This window comes from Gouania willdenowi, chromosome 12 (genome assembly GCF_900634775.1).
Source record: "Gouania willdenowi chromosome 12, fGouWil2.1, whole genome shotgun sequence".
NCBI classification, from domain to species: Eukaryota; Metazoa; Chordata; class Actinopteri; order Blenniiformes; family Gobiesocidae; genus Gouania; species Gouania willdenowi.
The window spans coordinates 2,310,179-2,329,894 of NC_041055.1; the positions used below are offsets into that span (position 1 = coordinate 2,310,179).

The 19,716-nt window shown below is 37.2% G+C and overlaps 1 protein-coding gene across 2 annotated transcripts; it reads left to right on the plus strand.

The window, feature by feature from the left end:
• Window positions 1-2,248: 2,248 nt before the first annotated feature.
• Window positions 2,249-18,008, plus strand: LOC114473836 (GRAM domain-containing protein 2B-like). 2 transcript variants are annotated; one of them, XM_028463661.1, is made up of 14 exons: window positions 2,249-2,510; window positions 3,947-4,072; window positions 5,247-5,334; window positions 6,452-6,521; window positions 7,008-7,111; window positions 9,208-9,303; window positions 9,378-9,449; window positions 11,250-11,300; window positions 11,435-11,552; window positions 13,341-13,457; window positions 14,824-14,920; window positions 15,273-15,377; window positions 16,023-16,107; window positions 17,594-18,008. In XM_028463661.1, the coding sequence occupies exons 1-14, from the start codon at window positions 2,392-2,394 to the stop codon at window positions 17,630-17,632; spliced, it is 1,287 nt and encodes a 428-aa protein (XP_028319462.1). In that variant the 5' UTR covers window positions 2,249-2,391; the 3' UTR covers window positions 17,633-18,008. The 2 variants fall into 2 exon arrangements, with proteins under 2 accessions (XP_028319462.1, XP_028319463.1); XM_028463662.1 differs by lacking the exon at window positions 15,273-15,377.
• The last annotated feature ends 1,708 nt before the right edge of the window (window positions 18,009-19,716 follow it).

Sequence of the window (19,716 nt, forward strand, 5' to 3'; positions counted from 1 at the left end):
CAAAAACATTCATTACAAGACTAATGTAATTACAAAAAAACATCTGTTGGGACAAAAAAGCCTGTTGCAATAGAACCGTACATTACAACGTTTGTTACGACAAAATTGTCTATTATGTTTTTTTCCTAAATTGACAGAAATGTCAGTTAGCTCGGTCAAAATCATCTGTTACGTAAAAAAGGTCCATTACGACAAAAACACGGAAAAAAAACAAAGAGATGTTTTTTATCGTAATAGACCTTTTTAACCAAACAGACAAAAATGTCTTGTACGACAAAAATGTTCATTATGATAAAAACAATGTTTGTTACGACAAAAATTTTCATTACGACAAAAATGTCTGTTATAATAAAAAATGTTCATTACAATAAAATTCTCCATTAAGACAAAATGTTTGTTATGACAAAAATGCCGGTTTACGTCTGTAACGTCTGTTACAACAAAATTTCCGATTATGATAAAACATTTCCATTATGAAAGAAATGTTAGCTAGCTCGGTCAAAAACATTGGTTACATCAAAAAGATCAGTTGCGATAAAAACAGCTTTTACAGGCAAAGACACGGAGGAAAAACACATAGATGTTTTTAATCATAAAGGACCGTTTTAACCGAACTTTTTTTGTCGTAACTGACATTTTTGTCCTCATTAAAACTTCCGTTAGGACATAAAACGTTCGTTACCACAGAAATGTCAGTTAGTGCTGTCAAAAACATTTGTTGCAGTAAAAATGTCCATTACAATAAATATCAGCGAAAGCACAAATGGCCTTTACGACAAAAATGTCTGTTATGAAAGAAATATGAGTTACAACAAAAATGTCCGTTACAACAAAAATATCATGTACGTCAAAAATGTCCATTATGACAAAAGTGTTCGTTACAATAAAAATGTCTGTTATGAAAGAAATGTGAGTTACGACAAACGGCCGTTACAACAAAAATATAATTCACAACAAAAATGTTTGTTAAGACAAAAATATCGATTATGATTTTTAAAATGTACGTTATGAAATAAAATGTACTGATGTTTTTACTGTAACGGACATTTTTGTCCAAATGGAAACATTAGGACAAAAATGTCCATTAGCACACAAATGTCACAGGTCAAACACACAATTCCCTGCACACAACTACACAACTACACAACAACGTCACTAACTGTTCAATCAGAGCTCTGTGAGTCACTGTGGCATAAATAATGATTTACGTAAAGCCTGTGTGCTTAGTACTCTGCTGCCCCCTGCTGGACATTTGTCATAAATACACTGATAAAAAAACTATTTGAACATTTGATTTGGATTTATTTCTTTTAAACATGAAACAGTAACATTTGTTTTAATTGTTCACCTGTGAAATTAAACTCACACATTTGCCCACGATGCAGAAAAAAAAATGACATGTTTAAAAAGGAGAAAGAAGATGTTTATACTTTTAATTTCCCTCAAAATGAAACAGACGCTCACCTATACTTTCAATGAAATTCAATCAAACTTTTCCCTTTGTTTATATGATGGAAGTCATTTTTAATCACAAATTCATGTAGGAATTCTAATTTTTTTTCAAAGATTCTGCAATTTTCATCAAACTAATCCACACAGTTTTCCCAAATTAAATAAAAAGTGGTCACAAAGTTAAAGGAAGTTGATACGGATTTTTGAATTTGTTTTTTTTTAATTATTATTATTATTTGAAGAAAAGAAAACAAACAAACAAACAAACAAAACAACAAAAAAAACACAATCTTAAACAACTGAATTTCTATACTTTCACTTTGTAAATAGTAGTAGTAAAAAAAATAAAAATTAAAAAATTAAAAATGCAGTAAAGATAAATAAATAAATAAATATCTGAGCTCAAATATGATCAAAAACTAACTCTAGAAAAAAATGTTTTTGGGGTCGCCAGAAATTCTTGATATCAAAATGGGGTCACGATCTAAATAAGGTTGTGAACCACTGAAATAAATACTGTTTATTTCATTTAAAATGTGTGTTATCACACCTTCATTATTATTGAATAAAGGAGGAACTAGAGCCTAAAAAGTTTAGGAACCAACCACTGCGCTAAAGGGCCAGATTTGGCCCCCGGGCCTTGAGTTGGACACAGGTGTATTATTTAAACTGTGGTAATATTCTCTTTAGTAACTTTTACTTTAACCAGAATCATTTTTTCACTAAACTTGGAGACTCTTTTTTTTTTTTTTGTAACAGGGACTTTTCCTCCTCTCCTGCCCGCTTCCCTGACGTCGCTCCCGGCTGCTCCCTCCCCCTTTTCCCGGCCCCTCCTCCTGGAAATCTGATCCAGGATCCAGCGACTCTCCGTCCTGAAGCTTTCCGGCCTACTGGAGCTTCCAAAGGGCCGCTGCCGGGGCCGGAGATGAGACCCAGACCATGGTGCTGATGACCGAGCAGGCGGACCGACCGGGGAGCCCCCTAAGCCCGGTACCACCGGCCTGTGAGGCCGCTGAGGCCGCTCCGTCCTGCAGAGAGTCCCGGAGGAAGCGCTCGACGTGAGTTTGGATCAGTTTGGATCAGTTTGGATCTTTAGCTTCTTTTTTCACTGTGAAAAGTAACGAAAGTTTTTAAAAGTAACGAACAATTACTTTGGTCCTAGTGGAAGGTGGATGTAGATATTTACATAAACTATTTAAATCTGTGTGTGTGTGTGTGTGTGTGTGTGTGTGTGTGTGTGTGTGTGTGTGTGTGTGTGTGTGTGTGTGTGTGTGTGTGTGTGTGTGTGTGTGTGTGTGTGTCATTAATAGCTCAGACCTCAAAGAAGCATTTTTACCCATCAAAATAAACAAACAGTCGACGATCAGTTTTTATCCTCTGAATAGAATAGAATAGAATAGAATAGAATAGAATAGAATAGAATAGAGAATACAGAAAAGAGAATAGAGTATAGGGAGTAGAGAAAAGTATAGAATAGAGTAGATCATAGAGTGGAATAGAATAAAATAGAGAGTAGAATATAATATATTAGAGTAAAGTAGAGTGGAATATAATATAATATAATATAATATAATATAATATAATATAATATAATAGAGTAGAGCAGAGATGGCAACTTTTATCACAGTGGCAACAAAACATGTGATCATATCTGATCTGAGGGTCACATGATGAACATTCATGTCAGCATTAGAATAATCTGAGCATTAACACAGGAAAAAACAGAGTTTGTGTTTTTGGGTTGTTGAGTTGAGGTTTTTTGTTGTTTTAATTGTCTATTGTATATTTTGTGTGATTTTTGTGTATTTTGTTGTATTTGTGTATACTTTTCTCTCATTTTGTTTGTTTTTGTATTCTTTTTGTTGTCCTTTTGTGTATTTTTTTTTTTTTTTTTGTAATTTAATGTGTGTTTTGGAGTCATTTTGTGTGTTATTTTTGGGGTTTGTGCCAGTTTGATTTAGCATGTGTGTGTGTGTGTGCGCGTGTGTGTGCGTGTGCACATGCGTGTTCCACTGAATAGAATAGAGATGGCAACTTCTATCACCACAGGGCCACAAAACATGTGATTGTATCTGATCAACATTCATGTCAGCATTAGAATAATATGAGCATTAACACAGGAAACAACAAAGAGTTTGTGTTTCTTTTTCTATATTTTTTGTTGTATTGTTGATGTTTGTTGTTGTTGTTTTGTATATTTCATGTGATTTTTATGTATTTCTGTTGTTTTGTATAATTCTCTGTGATTTTGTATTTTGTTTTGTGTCATTTTGTGTATTTTGTTTTAATCCTATATATTTTCATTTTGTGCATTTTTGTAGTTGTTTTGTTTGTTTTTTGAAGTCATTTTGTTTGTTTTTGTTTATTTTTGTTGTCCTTTTGTGTATTTTTCTGTAATTTCACGTGTTTTTGCTGTTTTTTATGTATTTTTCTGCCAGTTGCCCACGTCTGAAATGGATTTTCAGATGACGTGTGTGCGTGTGTGTGTGTGCAGGTCTGAGGTGGACCATGGCCTGGGGGGCAGACAGCGGCCCACCACTCGCTCCCCTGCTGACCTGCAGCTGTGTGTGGATACAGAGTCTGACCCGTCTGACAGCAGGAGGAGAGCAGCCAGCAGCAGGTGATCAGCACCTATTCACCATCTACACCAGGAGGGCCCAAATTCTTTTCACTGAAGGGCCAAAACTAAACATTCATGTTGCAGTGCATGAAAATAAATATGCTAATAACATTACTGTGCAAAATAAACATGGTAGTTTTGTTATTTATTATTAATTATGAAACATCCAAATGTCTTCAAAGACATTAGTTGTCGTTATGATGACATGCAATATAAATTCAACAAAATGGGACACAACATACTCCGCCTATATGATCAAAACACTACATACTGCCTTGAAAGAAAAATAATGTAATTCAACATCGGCTTTAGATTTATTTATGTATTTAGAAATTATTGTATTTTGGCTGAAATATGAACTTTTACAGAGCAGAACATGCTCCTATCTCTGCAACACTTAGAGTCTCTAAATCCTCCTAAATGTCTGTGAGGAGGTTCTGTGTTCAACACCAGCTAAAGTGAAAAGGACACGTGTCTGATGCACAGATGGAAGCAGCCATCTTGTCATGCTGAACGACCGTTAGCATAGCCGTTAGCGTCGGATGAGAGTACACTTCTGGGTCACGTAATTTGGCAAACCGGTAATGGAGAAAACGAACAAAAGATGTTCGTTTTTCCGTTTTTTTGTTTTCTGTACCGAAGCAAAAGAGCTTGAATTTGAAAAACAAGGCGTTTTCCATTTTTTCATTTTGTTTTTGGAAACAAATATCAAATAATGAGTGTTTTTTTTTTTTCATTTTTCATGTTTTTGTTACATAATGAAAAACGAATGATACACGGATTCAGAGGCCTTTTAGTAGGAGACATGAAGCCTGTCCCTGGTTTTTAAGTCTCTCAATATTGTGCTCCAACTAGGGATGTGTCATATAGACTAAAAAATATTATATTCATAATGTCTGATATTTACCACAGTAACGATAAAAATTAGGATAAATAAAAACAATAAATAAATAAATGAACCTGCTCAGTGTGACCAGTGTGTTGACACCACACGGAGAGATGCTGCACCGTGACTGGGTCAAACATAAACAGTGTGTGTGTGTGTGTGTGTGTGTGTGTGTGTGTGTGTGTGTGTGTGTGTGTGTGTGTGTGTGTGTGTGTGTGTGTGTGTGTGTGTGTGTGTGTGTGTGTGTGTGTGTGTGTGTGTGTGTGTGTGTGTGTGTGTGTGTGTCAGGCTGAAACCAGTGGAGCCACTTCTCTCTCCCACCAGTCTGAGTGACTTTGAGACCAAGCTGGAGAGGAAGAAATCCCAGCCCAACCAGGTACAAACACACGGCCTACAGGCAGGTCTCTGACCCTCAGGTTGGACACAATTGGGGTCATTTACATTTCTCAGTTAGAATTAAACATACAGAGGAGGATTTTCCCAAAGTTTAGAAAAGAAACGCCCTTTCCACTTTATGAAAAAATGCACATGTGCATCACTCTACCTGTTCCATGAGGGAACACCTATTAAACGTGTGCGAGAGAGCGTGCACGAGCCCAGTTTTTCCCGTGCACAGCTTTGTTTACAAGTTAGTGTCGGCATCGCTAATACAAGCTAACTTTCCAAAAGCAGATTTGTACTTTTCCCACTATGTCAGACTCACCACCGCTAAGTGAAAACTAGCTAGGGACGAGCACGTACGACGGCTTTACGTAAACATATCACCAGAATGATTGACAACTAGGAGGACCAATAGACTTGATGATCCAGCATTTGAAGCCAAAATAACATCCTTCACAATACCTTTAAGTTTAATGTTCAATTACATTTCAATTACGATTACCGTGTCCAGCATTTTTACCAATAACAATTAAATTACAATTGATATTTTATCCTCAGCAAGTCAATTACAACTACGTTCTAAATTACTAAAGTTCAATTACAATTAATCACAATTACTGAGCCTGAAATAAATAACCTAATAAAAGTTAACCTTCCTCTTGTATTAGCTTTCTGTTAGCATCTCTAATGCTAACAGGTCCTAAATCAGCTGTAAAACACATTAAAAACAAATATATATAATCTCATTTATTTCCTATCTATTGATTACCTTGTTAGGCTTCATAATCAATGAAAATATAGGTTTTAATATTTCTGGTGTGGACGTCTGAGCCTTTTTTGTGTCAGTAAATTCCTAGATTTACATTTATTGCTTTTATTGTCAAATGTGGGAAAGCTTGATATGAAACATATAATAACTGATAACTTCATATGTGTAGAACTGTAACATTATGGCCCAGTTTAGCGTTAAACTATAATTGACAATTTTTTGAGAATTTTCATAGCAATTACAAAGTAGATTATCTAATTTAATTACGATTATGACAGCAACATATTTTTTTCAATTACAATTATAATTGACCCCAGCCCTGACACGTCCTGTGTTTTTTCAGTTGTCCAAAACTAACGCTCAGTACCACAAGCTGTTCAAGGAGGTGAGACGAGAGGAGCTGCTGAAACAAAGTGAGTTTCACTTTCATTCCATGACTCAGAGTGATGAAAGAAATTAAACTGTGTGTGTGTGTGTGTGTGTGTGTGTGTGTGTGTGTGTGTGTGTGTGTGTGTGTGTGTGTGTGTGTGTGTGTGTGTGTGTGTGTGTGTGTGTGTGTCTGTGTGTGTCTGTGTGCGTGTGTGCGTGTGTGCGTGTGTGCGTGTGTGCGTGTGTGCGTGTGTGTCTGTGTGTGTGTGTGTGTGTGTGTGTGTGTGTGTGTGTGTGTGTGTGTGTGTGTGTGTGTGTGTGTGTCTGTGTCTGTGTCTGTGTCTGTGTCTGTGTGTGTGTGTGTGTGTGTGTGTGTGTGTGTGTGTGTGTGTGTCTGTGTGCGTGTGCGTGTGCGTGTGCGTGTGCGTGTGCGTGTGCGTGTGCGTGTGCGTGTGCGTGTGCGTGTGCGTGTCTGCGTGTCTGCGTGTCTGCGTGTGTGTGTCTGTGTGTCTGTGTGTGTGTGTCCACAGGCTACACGTGTGCGCTGCAGAGGGACATCTTATACCAGGGGAAGATGTTTGTCTCTGAAAACTGGATCTGTTTTCACTCCAAAGTGTTTGGCAGAAACACCAAAGTGAGTCCTCGTCCAATCAGCAGCACCGACACAGACACATGGTGCTTTAAGCCAGGGGTTCTCAATCTCAGGGTCGGGACACTGGGAGGTCATCATCTGCCTTCAAGAAACTAAGAATATATTTTGAACAATTTGAGCCCAGTTTTACTTATTTTGACCCTTTTTCTGCAGCTCCACCAAACTTTCCGTGTTTTAACCTATTTTCATCACTTTTTCTTTTTAATGTATTTTTACTACATTTCTGACATTTCTCCATCAAGTTTCAGTGCTTTTACTGCTCATTATCAGCACTTATAAACCCTTTCCACCTAATGTCACATATTTTGACCCATTATTGTCACTTTTAACCTTTTCACCGTATTTCATTATTATTTTTGGCGATTTGTCATGCTCACTATTTGCCAGTTTAATCTATATCCTACTTTTTTCTGCCACTTTTAAGCCAATATTGACACTTTTAAACCCTTTTTACCACTTTTTTCTTTCCATTTTTATCCACTCTAATTTACAACTTTTAACCAATTTCTGTGATTTTTAAAATCCCATTTCACCACCTTTTCCACCATTTTTGGTCACTTTTATCCCATTATATTTGTGATTAAAACAAGGATTTCCATCTTTAAGATGATTATAATAATAATAAACGTTCCTGATAACAGTGGATATTATTCAGATGAATAAATAAATGTGGTTATCATAGATTCATAGAATTGGCCTTTATTTAAAAAGATTTAGAACCACTGGTTTAGAAAGTTCACAATCTTCTGCTTTGTACAACTTGGAAAAACTGCTTCATGACTTTCCTTAACACGACTGAGGCGTTAAAACTTTACTTGACGTAAGAAACGAAAAAACATAAAAAGCAGAGAGAGGACAGACACTGTGAAACTGGGTTGCCAGGTTGGTTTTTATTCTGTCACATTTTTGTAATTATGTATTTTGTAAACAAAATTCTGAACCCATTATGTTTATGTTTTACAAAATGTGGATAAACATGTGAAGTCATGTTTAATTCTGTAATAACCATCAGTAATCTAACTGTAACAATTGATCACAAAATGTTTCAAAAATGTATATTGGTACAATGAGACTATTTATTAGGAAATTATTACACAATATGTGTTATTACACAATGTGGGGCTTATTACACAATGTTTTATTACACTCCTGGCTGTTATTAAACATTGTGTTATTACACAATGTGTTTATTTACACAATGTGTTTAATTACACAATGTGGATGTTATTGCAGTGTACTTGTGTTATTACACAACACTGGTGTTATTACACAACACTGTTTAATAACACATTGTGTAATAACACCAATGTGTTATTAAACAATGTGTGTAATTACACAATGTAGGTCTAATCACACATTGCAGGTGTGTTGGTGTTGTTACACAATATGTGTTATTACACACCTGGATGTTATTAAACAATAGGTTTTATTACACAAAGTAGGTGTTTTCACACGTTTGTTGTGTTATTACACAACGTGTGTCTTATTATACAATGTGTGTTATTACACAATATGTGTTTGTGTTATTACACAATGTGTGTTGGTGTTATTATACTTCGTAGATGTTGTTACACAACTACGGTGTTACTACACAATGTAGATGTTACACAACTACGGTGTTACTACACAATGTGTGTTTGTGTTATTACACAATGTGTGTTGGTGTTATTATACTACGTAGATGTTGTTACACAACTACGGTGTTACTACACAATGTAGATGTTGTTATACAACTTCGGTGTTACTACACAATGTGTGTTGGTGTTATTACACAACATGTGTTAGTGTTATTACACAACGTAGATGTCACACCACTACGTTGTTACTACACAACTAAGGTGTTATTACACAATGTGTGTTGGTGTTATTACACAACATAGATGTTACACCACTACATTGTTACTACACAACTACAGTGTTATTCCACAACATATTTGCTATTACACAATGTTGATGTGATTACACATTGTGTGTGCGTGTGTGTTGGTGTAGTTGTATAGTCATGTGACCGTTTGTCACTAGCACAGCTTACCATGAGAACGTGCTGTTGTGTTTTCAAAGTGTGTCGTGTTTTCCAGATTTCCATCCCCGTGATGTCCGTGACGTTCATCAAAAAGACGAAGACGGCTCGTTTGGTGCCCAACGCCCTTGTAGTGGAAACCATCAACGATCAGGTGAGAGGAGGGGTCGGCGTTGGTAACGTGATGTGGTTTGAGTTCTGCAGTGACTGTGACTTCGTCCTCCACAGCACGTCTTTGTGTCCTTCTTGTCCCGAAACACCACCTTCAAACTGCTCAAGTTGCTCTGCTGCCACCTGGAGGTAAAACACGTGTACAACACACTCCTTAGACTTTTTCTGATCGCGTCAAACTGAACCCAAGGTTTCAATCTGTTCAATGATCTTTATGTGATTTATGTTAAAATAAGAGACAGTAAACTGTCTACAGAGTCCACAGCTCCCATCAATACACACAGAGAGCAACAAATGACTCCAAAAACACACCAAAATACAGAAAAGTATACAAAAAACTGCAAAATACAAAAAAACCCTGCAAAAATACACAGAAAAACTGCAAATTTAAACTAAAAGCAGCAAGAACACAGAAAAGGATAAAAAAAAAAAGTGCACAAAAAACTGCAAAAAGTACACAAAAGGACTGAAAAATACACAAAAAATAGCAAAAATACGCAAGAAACTGCATGAATACACAGAAAAACTGCAAATATACACAAAAACAGCAAAACACAGAAAAGGATAGAAAAGTACACAATTCAACTGCAAAAATACACCAAAGGACAGAAAAATACCAAAAAAAAAAAAAAAAATACAGAAAACTGCATAAATACACAGAAACAGCAAAAATACGCATAAAAACTACAAATATACACAAAAAATTTCAAAACACAAAGGGGGTACGCTACAAATCTATATTACCTCTTATCGCCCTAACGTCCAGGATTTCATCCATGTGTGCTGGACTACAAAGCTCACTGAAGCTCAATCACTATGGCAACTAGTCTTTCACAGCTAACCTGGTACCGACCAAGGTTTTCGCCAGCTTAAATGTTAGCTAGTGATAAAGTCCCTCCTCCTGACCAATCAGAGCTCTTAGAAAACGAGCTGTCCAATGAAAGGTGATGTGATCACGTCACTGTGTGGATCTGATGTGACGCTGACCATAGACGGTAAAAAAAAAGACGCTGACAGGAGAGAAATGTCATCCTTTCATTTACTGATGACATCATATCGGAAAAATAACATTTATATCTGATGAACTGATCAAATAAAATAAGTCAGCTGATAACATCTGCGTACATCGGCCGCTTTCACACAGATATAGATAATATAGATATAAATATATTCCACCTTATGATGTAGATCTGTATGAACACAGGATCACAGCCACAGTAACACGTTAAAAAGAAAAGAGAAAGTGAAACTTCTCAGAATGTTCGTTTATAATCTCACAAGTGTAAACATGAACACTCATCAATATAAAAGCTCCGCCTCCTGCACTACTGTTGCTTCTCCCTGTCATCATAGATTTATATTCATCAAATTTAAAATCATTAATTGTTCCTCCTGTGCCAGTTCTCTCCAGTGATTGGTCAGACACTGCAGTCTCCGCCCCTTTCACGTGAGTGCGCACGTACAAGGATGACATCACTTCAATTAGCGTGTTTTGTTTGACGTTCGTAGTCCAGCACATATTTGGAAAGGAATGTTTGGTTAGTTCAAGCCAGCTAACGGAGATTAATCCAATCTAGATTCATAGTCATATCTGTCAAGTTTTGGATTTGAAAATAAGGGAAATTTTTTGGCGCCCACTACGAGCCCCCCCCCCCTCCAGTATCCCTTATACAGTATTTAAGATAGTTCTTTGAGTTTATTCCCACGTTTGAAGACGTGCACCTCACTGAGATTTGTTTGTTTTGTTTTGGTTGAACAAAGAAGGAAGAAAGTGAAACGGTTATTTGATGTGTGTGTGTGTGTGTGTGTGTGTGTGTGTGTGTGTGTGTGTGTGTGTGTGTGTGTGTGTGTGTGTGTGTGTGTGTGTGTGTGTGTGTGTGTGTGTGTGTGTGTGTGTGTGTGTGTGTGTGTGTGTGTGTGTGTGTGTAGGTGGATAAGACGTGCAGTAGTTCCGTCTCCTCTCCGTCGTCCCTCCCTCTGGTCAGTCGGCGTCCGTCCGTTTATTTTTCTGCCTTGTTTTCACATGAGATTTGTTTTCATTGTGCTCCACTGTGTTTGTTTCACACACACACACACACACTGCATGTTTAGGGGCTCATTGTGTGTCTCTGCAGGACTTCTCGGGGGCTTTCTGTGATCTGGACGGGATGGTTCAGCACAGACGGGGGGAGATGATGATGATGGAGAGCAGCAGCTCAGGCTCACAGACTCCAGACGATGATAAGATCAGCGGTGTGTGCGGTTTAGTGTGTAACGCTGACGTAGCGAACACACACACACACAGTGAAGACACCGATTTGTCACCAGAGGATAGAAATACTTTGTTTCTGTATTTAACAAATATAAACTATACAGTTCTACACCAATAATAATAGTTATATAATGTTACTAGTGAAAAACTAACAAGTGGTGAAATAACCACCAAAATAAAAATGAAGAAGTCACATAAACAAAAATAGTGCCCAATAAATACATCCCAATAAAGAGTCATCTTTATACTATAAATTAAAACAAATCAGATTATTTCTTACATTCCCACATGCATTTATGGGAAAATGAAAATAGTAAAAAAAAGTTTTTTTTACATATTTCCAGAGCGTGTGAACCTAGAACCAATGCATATCTGTGACTAATCATTAGTGATGTGAACAGTCTATGTTCATAGCTCTAAGCTGATCACATTACAGGGAGCTGAGACATATGCTAAGTAGTTTACTGAACACAAACACACACTGACTGTGTGACTATTTAGAGGAGCTGACATGTCCACCAGATAGGATGTATAGCAGATATTTTTCTATATTCTGAGACTTTATTTATTATACTATATTTGACTGTCCTGTGTGATGCAGTTCCTGAGATATTGGAAGATGAAAATGGAAGAAAAATAAGAATGAGTGAAAATCAACACATACCCCCCCCCCCTAATTGTCCATACCTCAAAAAGTAATAATCTGATCAAACTAAAAATGTACAGTGTGACTATTGAATAATCATGAAACAATTGGTAAAAATTACGAATTTTTTTAGACAGAATAATTGCAATTGCGTAATTGATAATTCATTGCATTTATGGCATAATTCTAGTTGTAATTTTAATTTTTTCAATCTGTTTCTATCATAATTGTAATTAAATTGTAATTGAGTTTTGATAATTGACTTTGTAATTGTAATTGACATGAAAATTCTATAAAAAATGTCAATTATAATTTAATGCTGTGGAACCATGTAACAGTTCTATGTACATTTCTACACATATGTAGTTAACAATTATTAAAATATGTCTCATATCAATCTTTCCTACATTTTACTATTTAAGAAATATATGTAAATCAAGGGGTTTACTGACACAAAAAAATCTTAGACACCTACACCAAAGATATTAAAAGCTATATTTTTATTGATTAGGAAGCCTAACAAAGTAATCAATAGATAGGAAATAAATTAGATGATAGATATTTGTTTTTAGTGTACTTTACAGCTGATTTAGGACCTGTTAGCATTAGAGATGCTAACAGAAAGCTAACACAAGTGGAAGGTTCAATATTATTAGTTTATTTATTTCAAGCTCAATAATTGCAATTAATTGTAATTGAACTTTAGAGAACGTAATTGTAATTGACTTTCTGTGGATACAAAATATTTGTAATTTAATTGTAAATGGAAAAACTGCTTGGTCACTGTAATCGTAATTGAATTGTAATTGAACATGAATAATTGAAGACGTAATTGAAACTGAAAAATGTCATTGACCCCAACCCTGGTTGCCACATTGGGTTTACAGGTTTTTGGACAGTATCTGGCAACACGTGTGAGAAAAATCACAAAAAGTGACACATTAGTGACACACAGTGCTCAGACACAAACGCTGCGTTGCCAGGTTGGGTTTACTGTGTCCGACTGAGGCGGTTATGGATGGGAGCAGCAGCTGTGTGCGTGTGTGTGCGTGTGATACGTTGACAATCAGGAGCGTTTGATGTGTGCTCTTCATATTGACTCTGTCTGTGTTTGTTTGAACAGACTTCTCTGGCCTCCCGGACACGTTTCTGAGCGGCGTGAAGAGCTCCGAGGTTTCAGTGCACGCTGACGTTCATCTTCAGGCCCCCGCGCAGAAACACGGAGCAGCTCTGAAAAACGGTAGCTCGCGCTCGCTCTGTGCGTCATCTGAAGCTTCATTTACTACAAAAGCTGCACTACATTTCCCATCAGCACTCTTTCCTGTTTGTTTGAACAGCCAATAACGTTTGATTAGATGCAGAGAAGGTGTGTGATTGGTCGGTTAAGAAAAGAGCTCCAGTTGTCCTTTTTATAACCCCTTCACATCCTGTAGCAGGACAGATTCAGATTAGTGTTTTTATTTTATCTCAGTCACTATATTTCACAACATTCATGAGGCATTTGCATGTTCTCCAAAGTATGACACAGTTTGGGCCACATTAAGCTTAGGGGAATAAAGTCATAATTTGAGGTTAATACATACCTGTCAAGTTTTGGATTTGAAAATAAGGGAAATTTTCTGTCCCACCCACCCAACCAAGCTCCAGTATCCCTTATATTTAAGATAGGTGTACAATAAATCTAAAATACCCACTTATCAACCACTTACTGAATACAATGATGTGATTATAGTCTGGTAGGTCGACCTTTATTAACATTAAAATGCTGTGAACATTCCTACCAGGGCTTGTGATATGAACCAAAACTCATATCTCAATATATTTTCTCAAAATAGTGATGTATGATATAAATCTAGATAATTTTATTAAATAAAGTCTGAGCAGAAAAACAATTCTGGGTTAAATGGTTAGTGAGGTATCTTTGAATTATTATTACATTAAAATACGGGATATTTACGGGAAAATACTAATATGGGAAGATGGCGGGAAAGAGGGGTAAAATACGGGAGTTTCCCGGCTAAAACGGGATATTTGACAGGTATGGGTTAATAATGTCATGTTTTCAGGAGAATAAAATAAATAATCTTAGGAGAATTAAGCCATACATTTAGGAGAATTAAAGTAATATATTTATGAGAACAAAGTCATAATTTAATATGAATGAAGTCATAATTTTACAAGAATAAAGTCATAATTTTGAGATTTATGAGTAAGAATTTAGAATAATATCATAATTTTAGGAGAATAAAGTCATAGTGTTATTAGATTATAATCTTAATCATAGAAGAACAGTCATAATTTTACAGGAAAAAAGTGCAGAAGATGAAGCTGCTGAAATGCTGCCACCATGAGGGCAAAAGTAAGACTGCAGTGTTTGAACAGCCTGAGCTTTGTTCTCCAGTTTAATCCTGTTTTTTTAAGTTCTTTAAGTTTGTTACATTTGCAGTTGATACATGTGTGTATAGTCAGAGGTTGATCATGAAGCGTGACAACATGATGAGGTTCAGGTATCGTTACATTTTATTGTTACAATAAAAAGGTTCAAAACCAACTGTGCATCTTTGATATAAACTCACAACAATATTTTGTGTTGCTTTTGTTGCCAGGTCTGAACAAAGCAGCCTCACCGTGTGGAGTCACGTGCACTACCAAGCCCTCTCCTTGCGTGTCGCTGCACGCCGTCCTCCTCCTCTACCTGTTCCTGTGAGTGACACATCTCAGATAAATGTTTTTTTTATATTATAAAAGCAGGAAACTGATGTTAGCTCAGGTATGGAGCTGTGTTGCCAGGTTGGGTTTATTGTGTTCAGGCTACATTTTGGAGAAATTTTTCCTTGTTCTTGTGTGAAACCAGTAGCTGTATCTGGCAACTAAGAACAAACAGCTTTGTGTGTGAGACACTACAGCAGGTGTATCAAACCTGAGGCCTGCGGGCTAAATCCGGCCCCCATTTCAGTCCTCAGGAGGATTTAATTGAACCTGATCTTCTCCTCATTGTGTTGTTTTGTTTGTGTGTGTTTGTGTGCGTTTGCGCGTTCGTGTGTGTGTGGAACAGGCTGGGTGTGTTAGTCCTGTCCTCCTGTTACATGGCCCTGAAGATTGTGGCCCTGGAGCAGCGTTTGAACTCCTTGGTGTCGTTGGGGGAGCACACGGGGCGAGGGTAAGAACAGAGGGCCAGGGTAAGGGGAGCACACGGGATGCGAGGGTAAGCACACGGGATGAGGGTAAGCACACGAGGTGAGGGCAAGCACACGGGGCGCGAGGGTAAGGGTAAGCACACGGGATGAGGGTAAGGGTAAGCACACGGGATGCGAGGGTAAGGGTAAGCACACAGGGCGCGAGGGTAAGGGTAAGCACACGGGATGAGGGTAAGCACACGGGGGGCGAGGGTAAGAACACGGGCAACGGTAAGGGTAAGCACACGGGATGAGGGTAAGCACACTGGGGGTTGGTTAGGGACACGGGGCAAGGGTAAGCACATAAGGCGAGGGAAAGCACACTGGGGGTGAGGGTAAACACACGGGGTGCGAGGGTAAGCACACGGGGCGAAGGTAAGGGTAAGCACACGGGATGAGGGTAAGCACACGGGGGTTGGTTAGGCACACAGTGTGATGGTTAGCACACGGGGCGAGGGTAATAACATGGAGCTAGGGTTAGCACATGGGGCGAGGGTAAGCACACTGGGGGCTTGGTTAGGCACACGGGTCAAGGGTTAGGGTAAGCACACGGGGCGAGGGTAAGCTGCACTGACGTAACATTGGCTGTTGACAGCGTCTCATTCACAGCTGTTTTTGTCGGGCTGCAGAACCGCCGGGGGTCGAGGAGTGGCGGGCGACGCCAGCGCTGAGATCTACGGGGAGCTCTCTACCAACCTGTTCAAGCTGGAGAAGGTTGGTTTGTTGGAAGAAACCACGACTTTTAGAATTTTTATTTGCATTTTTTATTGAAACAAATAAACATCAGCAAAATTAATGAATAAATAAATAATGAGGCAGTAGGAGCAACACCCCTGCCTTCTGCTGACCTGCCACGAGGAGGGAAATTCAAAAAAAGACACGCCCACTCAATCAGCCCATAGCGCTGTGTGCAGAGACAGACGGTAATATACACAATGATGTCTGTAGACACATGGCGAGTTCATAAGCTGAGATGTGTCACTACAACCACAGACACACAAACACAAAGTGAAGCTCACACACAGCCTTACAGACACCACTCAGGGGCAAACATCTCCCAGCACCTCACGCACAGTGATAAGACGCAGAGACAGACGGGAATACACTCATAGCATAGTTGTGTCTGTAAATACACACATAGCTTGATGAACCCTCTTATTAGGACTTCCTCATTAACTGTCAATCAATGCTCACTGAGGGCTGTGATTGGAGGAAACGCTCCACCTTCCTCTCAGTTTTTATTGAAAGGGGCGGGTCCAACAGTGAAAGTTGATGATGCAGGGGAATCTGAAAGAATCCGTTTCAGCCAACAGCAAAATTCAGTTGTAATAGCAGCGTTCAACCCTTAGTGGCCAGTATACGGGACATGTTACAGCTAAATACGCAAAATTAAAATACTTTTACTAAAATGTGAAGAGTGGGACTAGGATCAATCAACAGCACTATTTAATACCCAAATACACATGTATTCAGCAGAAAAAAAGTTGGTTTAGGGCTTAGTTATTTTTTAATAAAATCAAGACAAATCAAGTTAAACACGAACAAATGCTATTGAATCAAAACATTAAGATATAGAACGTAAATAATAAAACTTAACAAATAATTATTATTAATATTTCTGGATGGAAAAAAATTAATTAATTCAGAGATGAATTGAGCAAGGAAAAAAACTTTAACACTAACTAAATATGTAATTGAATTAAAACTAATATCTAGAACCATAAAAATAGTTAATAAATAAAAAAACATATTTATGGATAGAAAAAATAAATTCACAAAAAAGAGATAAATTCAGCAGGAAAAAAATAAATAAATAAAATGAAGTTAAACACTAACAAAATATACTGAAAAGGTGGAAAACCATTAAAAATAGTCAAATCAAAAATGTCAATTTAAATCAAATTATTAGGGTTTATAAGAAAATAAAATAATAACAATATAAATAAATAAATGCTAAAATGTACAAGGTAATAAGAGAAACAAAAACCACTAATGATAATATATTATTATTATTATTATTATTAATATTATTATTATTAATAATAATGATAATAGTTATTATTAATAATAATCATATAAATAATAATATTACTTATAATATGAACAATAACAACCATGTTCTTAATTATCATAATCATCATCATGTTATTAATAATAATATTAATAATAATGTCCTTTGTATCTGTATTTTACGTTAAAGATTCAGAGAAACCTGAGGAAGCTGCTGGAGGAAACCTGACATCTGACTGAACTTTGACCTTTTTATTCTTTATTCTCTTTTTACTCCACACGCCAAAGCCGGACTTTTATTGTGACGTCCGTCTGACTCCAAAGGTTTCAGCATTTTCAACGTTTTTCCCTGAAGGTCATGTGATGTTTGCGTGGCCTGTGTGTGCGTGTGCGTGTGCGTGTGTGTGTGTGTGTGTGAGGATCGTACAAATGCTGATAAAGTGTGTGTAAATACTCGTCTGCTGCTTCACTGCTGTGTCAGAAACATGTTAGATTATGTTTGGATTGTAGATTTTGTGACTGAAAGCTTGTAATTTTCTAACAGAAATAACTTTATTGAATGATGCGATAGAAGAGATTTATAAAAGTAGACTTGGTTTTAAAAAGTCTCCTGTCGTTTTTTCATTTCACTGCACTTACACTTACATCTACTGTCTGACCTTATGCACATATACTGTATATATATTATAACGAGTCTGAAGAATAATTCTGTATTTTATTTCCACTCCAGAGACTAGATATCTGCAATTATATCAGGTGTGCATGATACATGTACATAAAATTACAGTACACTGTATATATATATATATATATATATATATCAAAAAGGCTTTGTTGTGTATCTATACATAGTTGTCTGAATCTTTGCAGTGTGTGTACTGTGTATATATAAGTATTATTTGTGTTTTTATCAATGTATTGTGTATCTATAGTGAGTGAATTGTGTGTATATAAATGTTGATTGTGTTAATTTATTGTGTATGATTGTCAGTTTTGTGTGTACAAGTCAGCTGTGTGTGTGTAAGTTTTTGTAGTGTGTATACTGTATATAGAGTGTACTGTATATAGAGTGAGAGTTGCTTGTAATTTAACTGTTGAATGTGTTAATTAACAACTATATTGTAGTTATGTCCATCCATGGATATATATGTATAAAACTGTATATACAGTTGTGTGCGAAAGTCAGGGCACCCCTTTAAAAACAGCATATTTTATATATTTAAAAAGTTATATTCATATTTACTGTCTCTCTGGTATATGGGAAAAAAAGACAATATTGTCAGGAAACATTAATGCATAGTTACATTTTATTTTATAAATTGAACAAAATTACAAAAATGAAAAACATAATTTTGGCATGTGCAAAAGTCGGGGCACCCTGAGAGTTTCAAAGTGTCAGATTCTTTTTACAAGCTCAGACCTCTACCAGCTCATTGGTCCTGAAGCATGTGTCAACAATTGTCATTAGGGAGTGCCAGCTGGTGCCAATTTGAGGGTTTCTTAAATACGGCGACTCCACAAACCTTATACAAACACTCAGCAACCATGAGTTCCTCTAAGAAGCTGTGTAAGACAGAAAAAATGAAAGTAATTGATGCCCACAATGCCGGGGAGGGCTACAAGAAGATAGCAAAGCGTTTTCAGCTTGCAGTTTCCACAGTGCGAGGCATAATTAAGAGATGGCAGGTGAGGGGAACTGTGGAGGTCAAGAAGAGATCTGGAAGACCAAGGAAACTCTCGGAGAGAACAGCTCGTAGTCTGGTCAGAAAGGTAAACCAAAACCCACATTTGACTTCAAAAGACCTCCAGGAAGATTTAGCAGACTCAGGAGTGGTGGTGCACCCTTCCACTGTGCGCCGATACTTGCACAAACAAGACCTTCATGGAAGAGTCTGTAGAAAAAAACCTTATCTACGACCTCATCATAAAATACGACGTCAAAAATATGCAACAGAACATCTACAGAAGCCTGATGACTTTTGGAAACAAGTGCTGTGGACTGATGAAGTTAAAATAGAACTCTTTGGCCACAATAAGCAAAGGTATGTTTGGAGAAAAAAAGGAGCAGCATTTCATGAAAAGAACACCTTGCCAACTGTTAAATATGGGGGTGGATCCATCATGCTTTGGGGTTGTGTTGCAGCCAGTGGGACAGGAAACATTGCTCGGGTGGAGGGAAGAATGGATTCAATTAAATACCAGCAAATTCTGGAGGCAAATATCACAGCATCTGTGAAAAAGCTAAAGCTGAAAAGAGGATGGCTTCTACAACAGGATAATGATCCTAAACATACCTCCAAATCCACCATGGAC

What these genes read in the sequence shown, in the direction of transcription:
- LOC114473836 (XM_028463661.1), top strand. Translation starts at nt 2,392, where the DNA reads ATGGTGCTGATGACCGAGCAGGCGGACCGACCGGGGAGCCCCCTAAGC. An exon ending in AGGAGAGCAGCCAGCAGCAG is followed by an intron (nt 4,073 to 5,246) that starts GTGATCAGCACC and finishes TGTGTGTGTCAG; the next exon opens with GCTGAAACCAGTGGAGCCAC. An exon ending in AGAGGAGCTGCTGAAACAAA is followed by an intron (nt 6,522 to 7,007) that starts GTGAGTTTCACT and finishes GTGTGTCCACAG; the next exon opens with GCTACACGTGTGCGCTGCAG.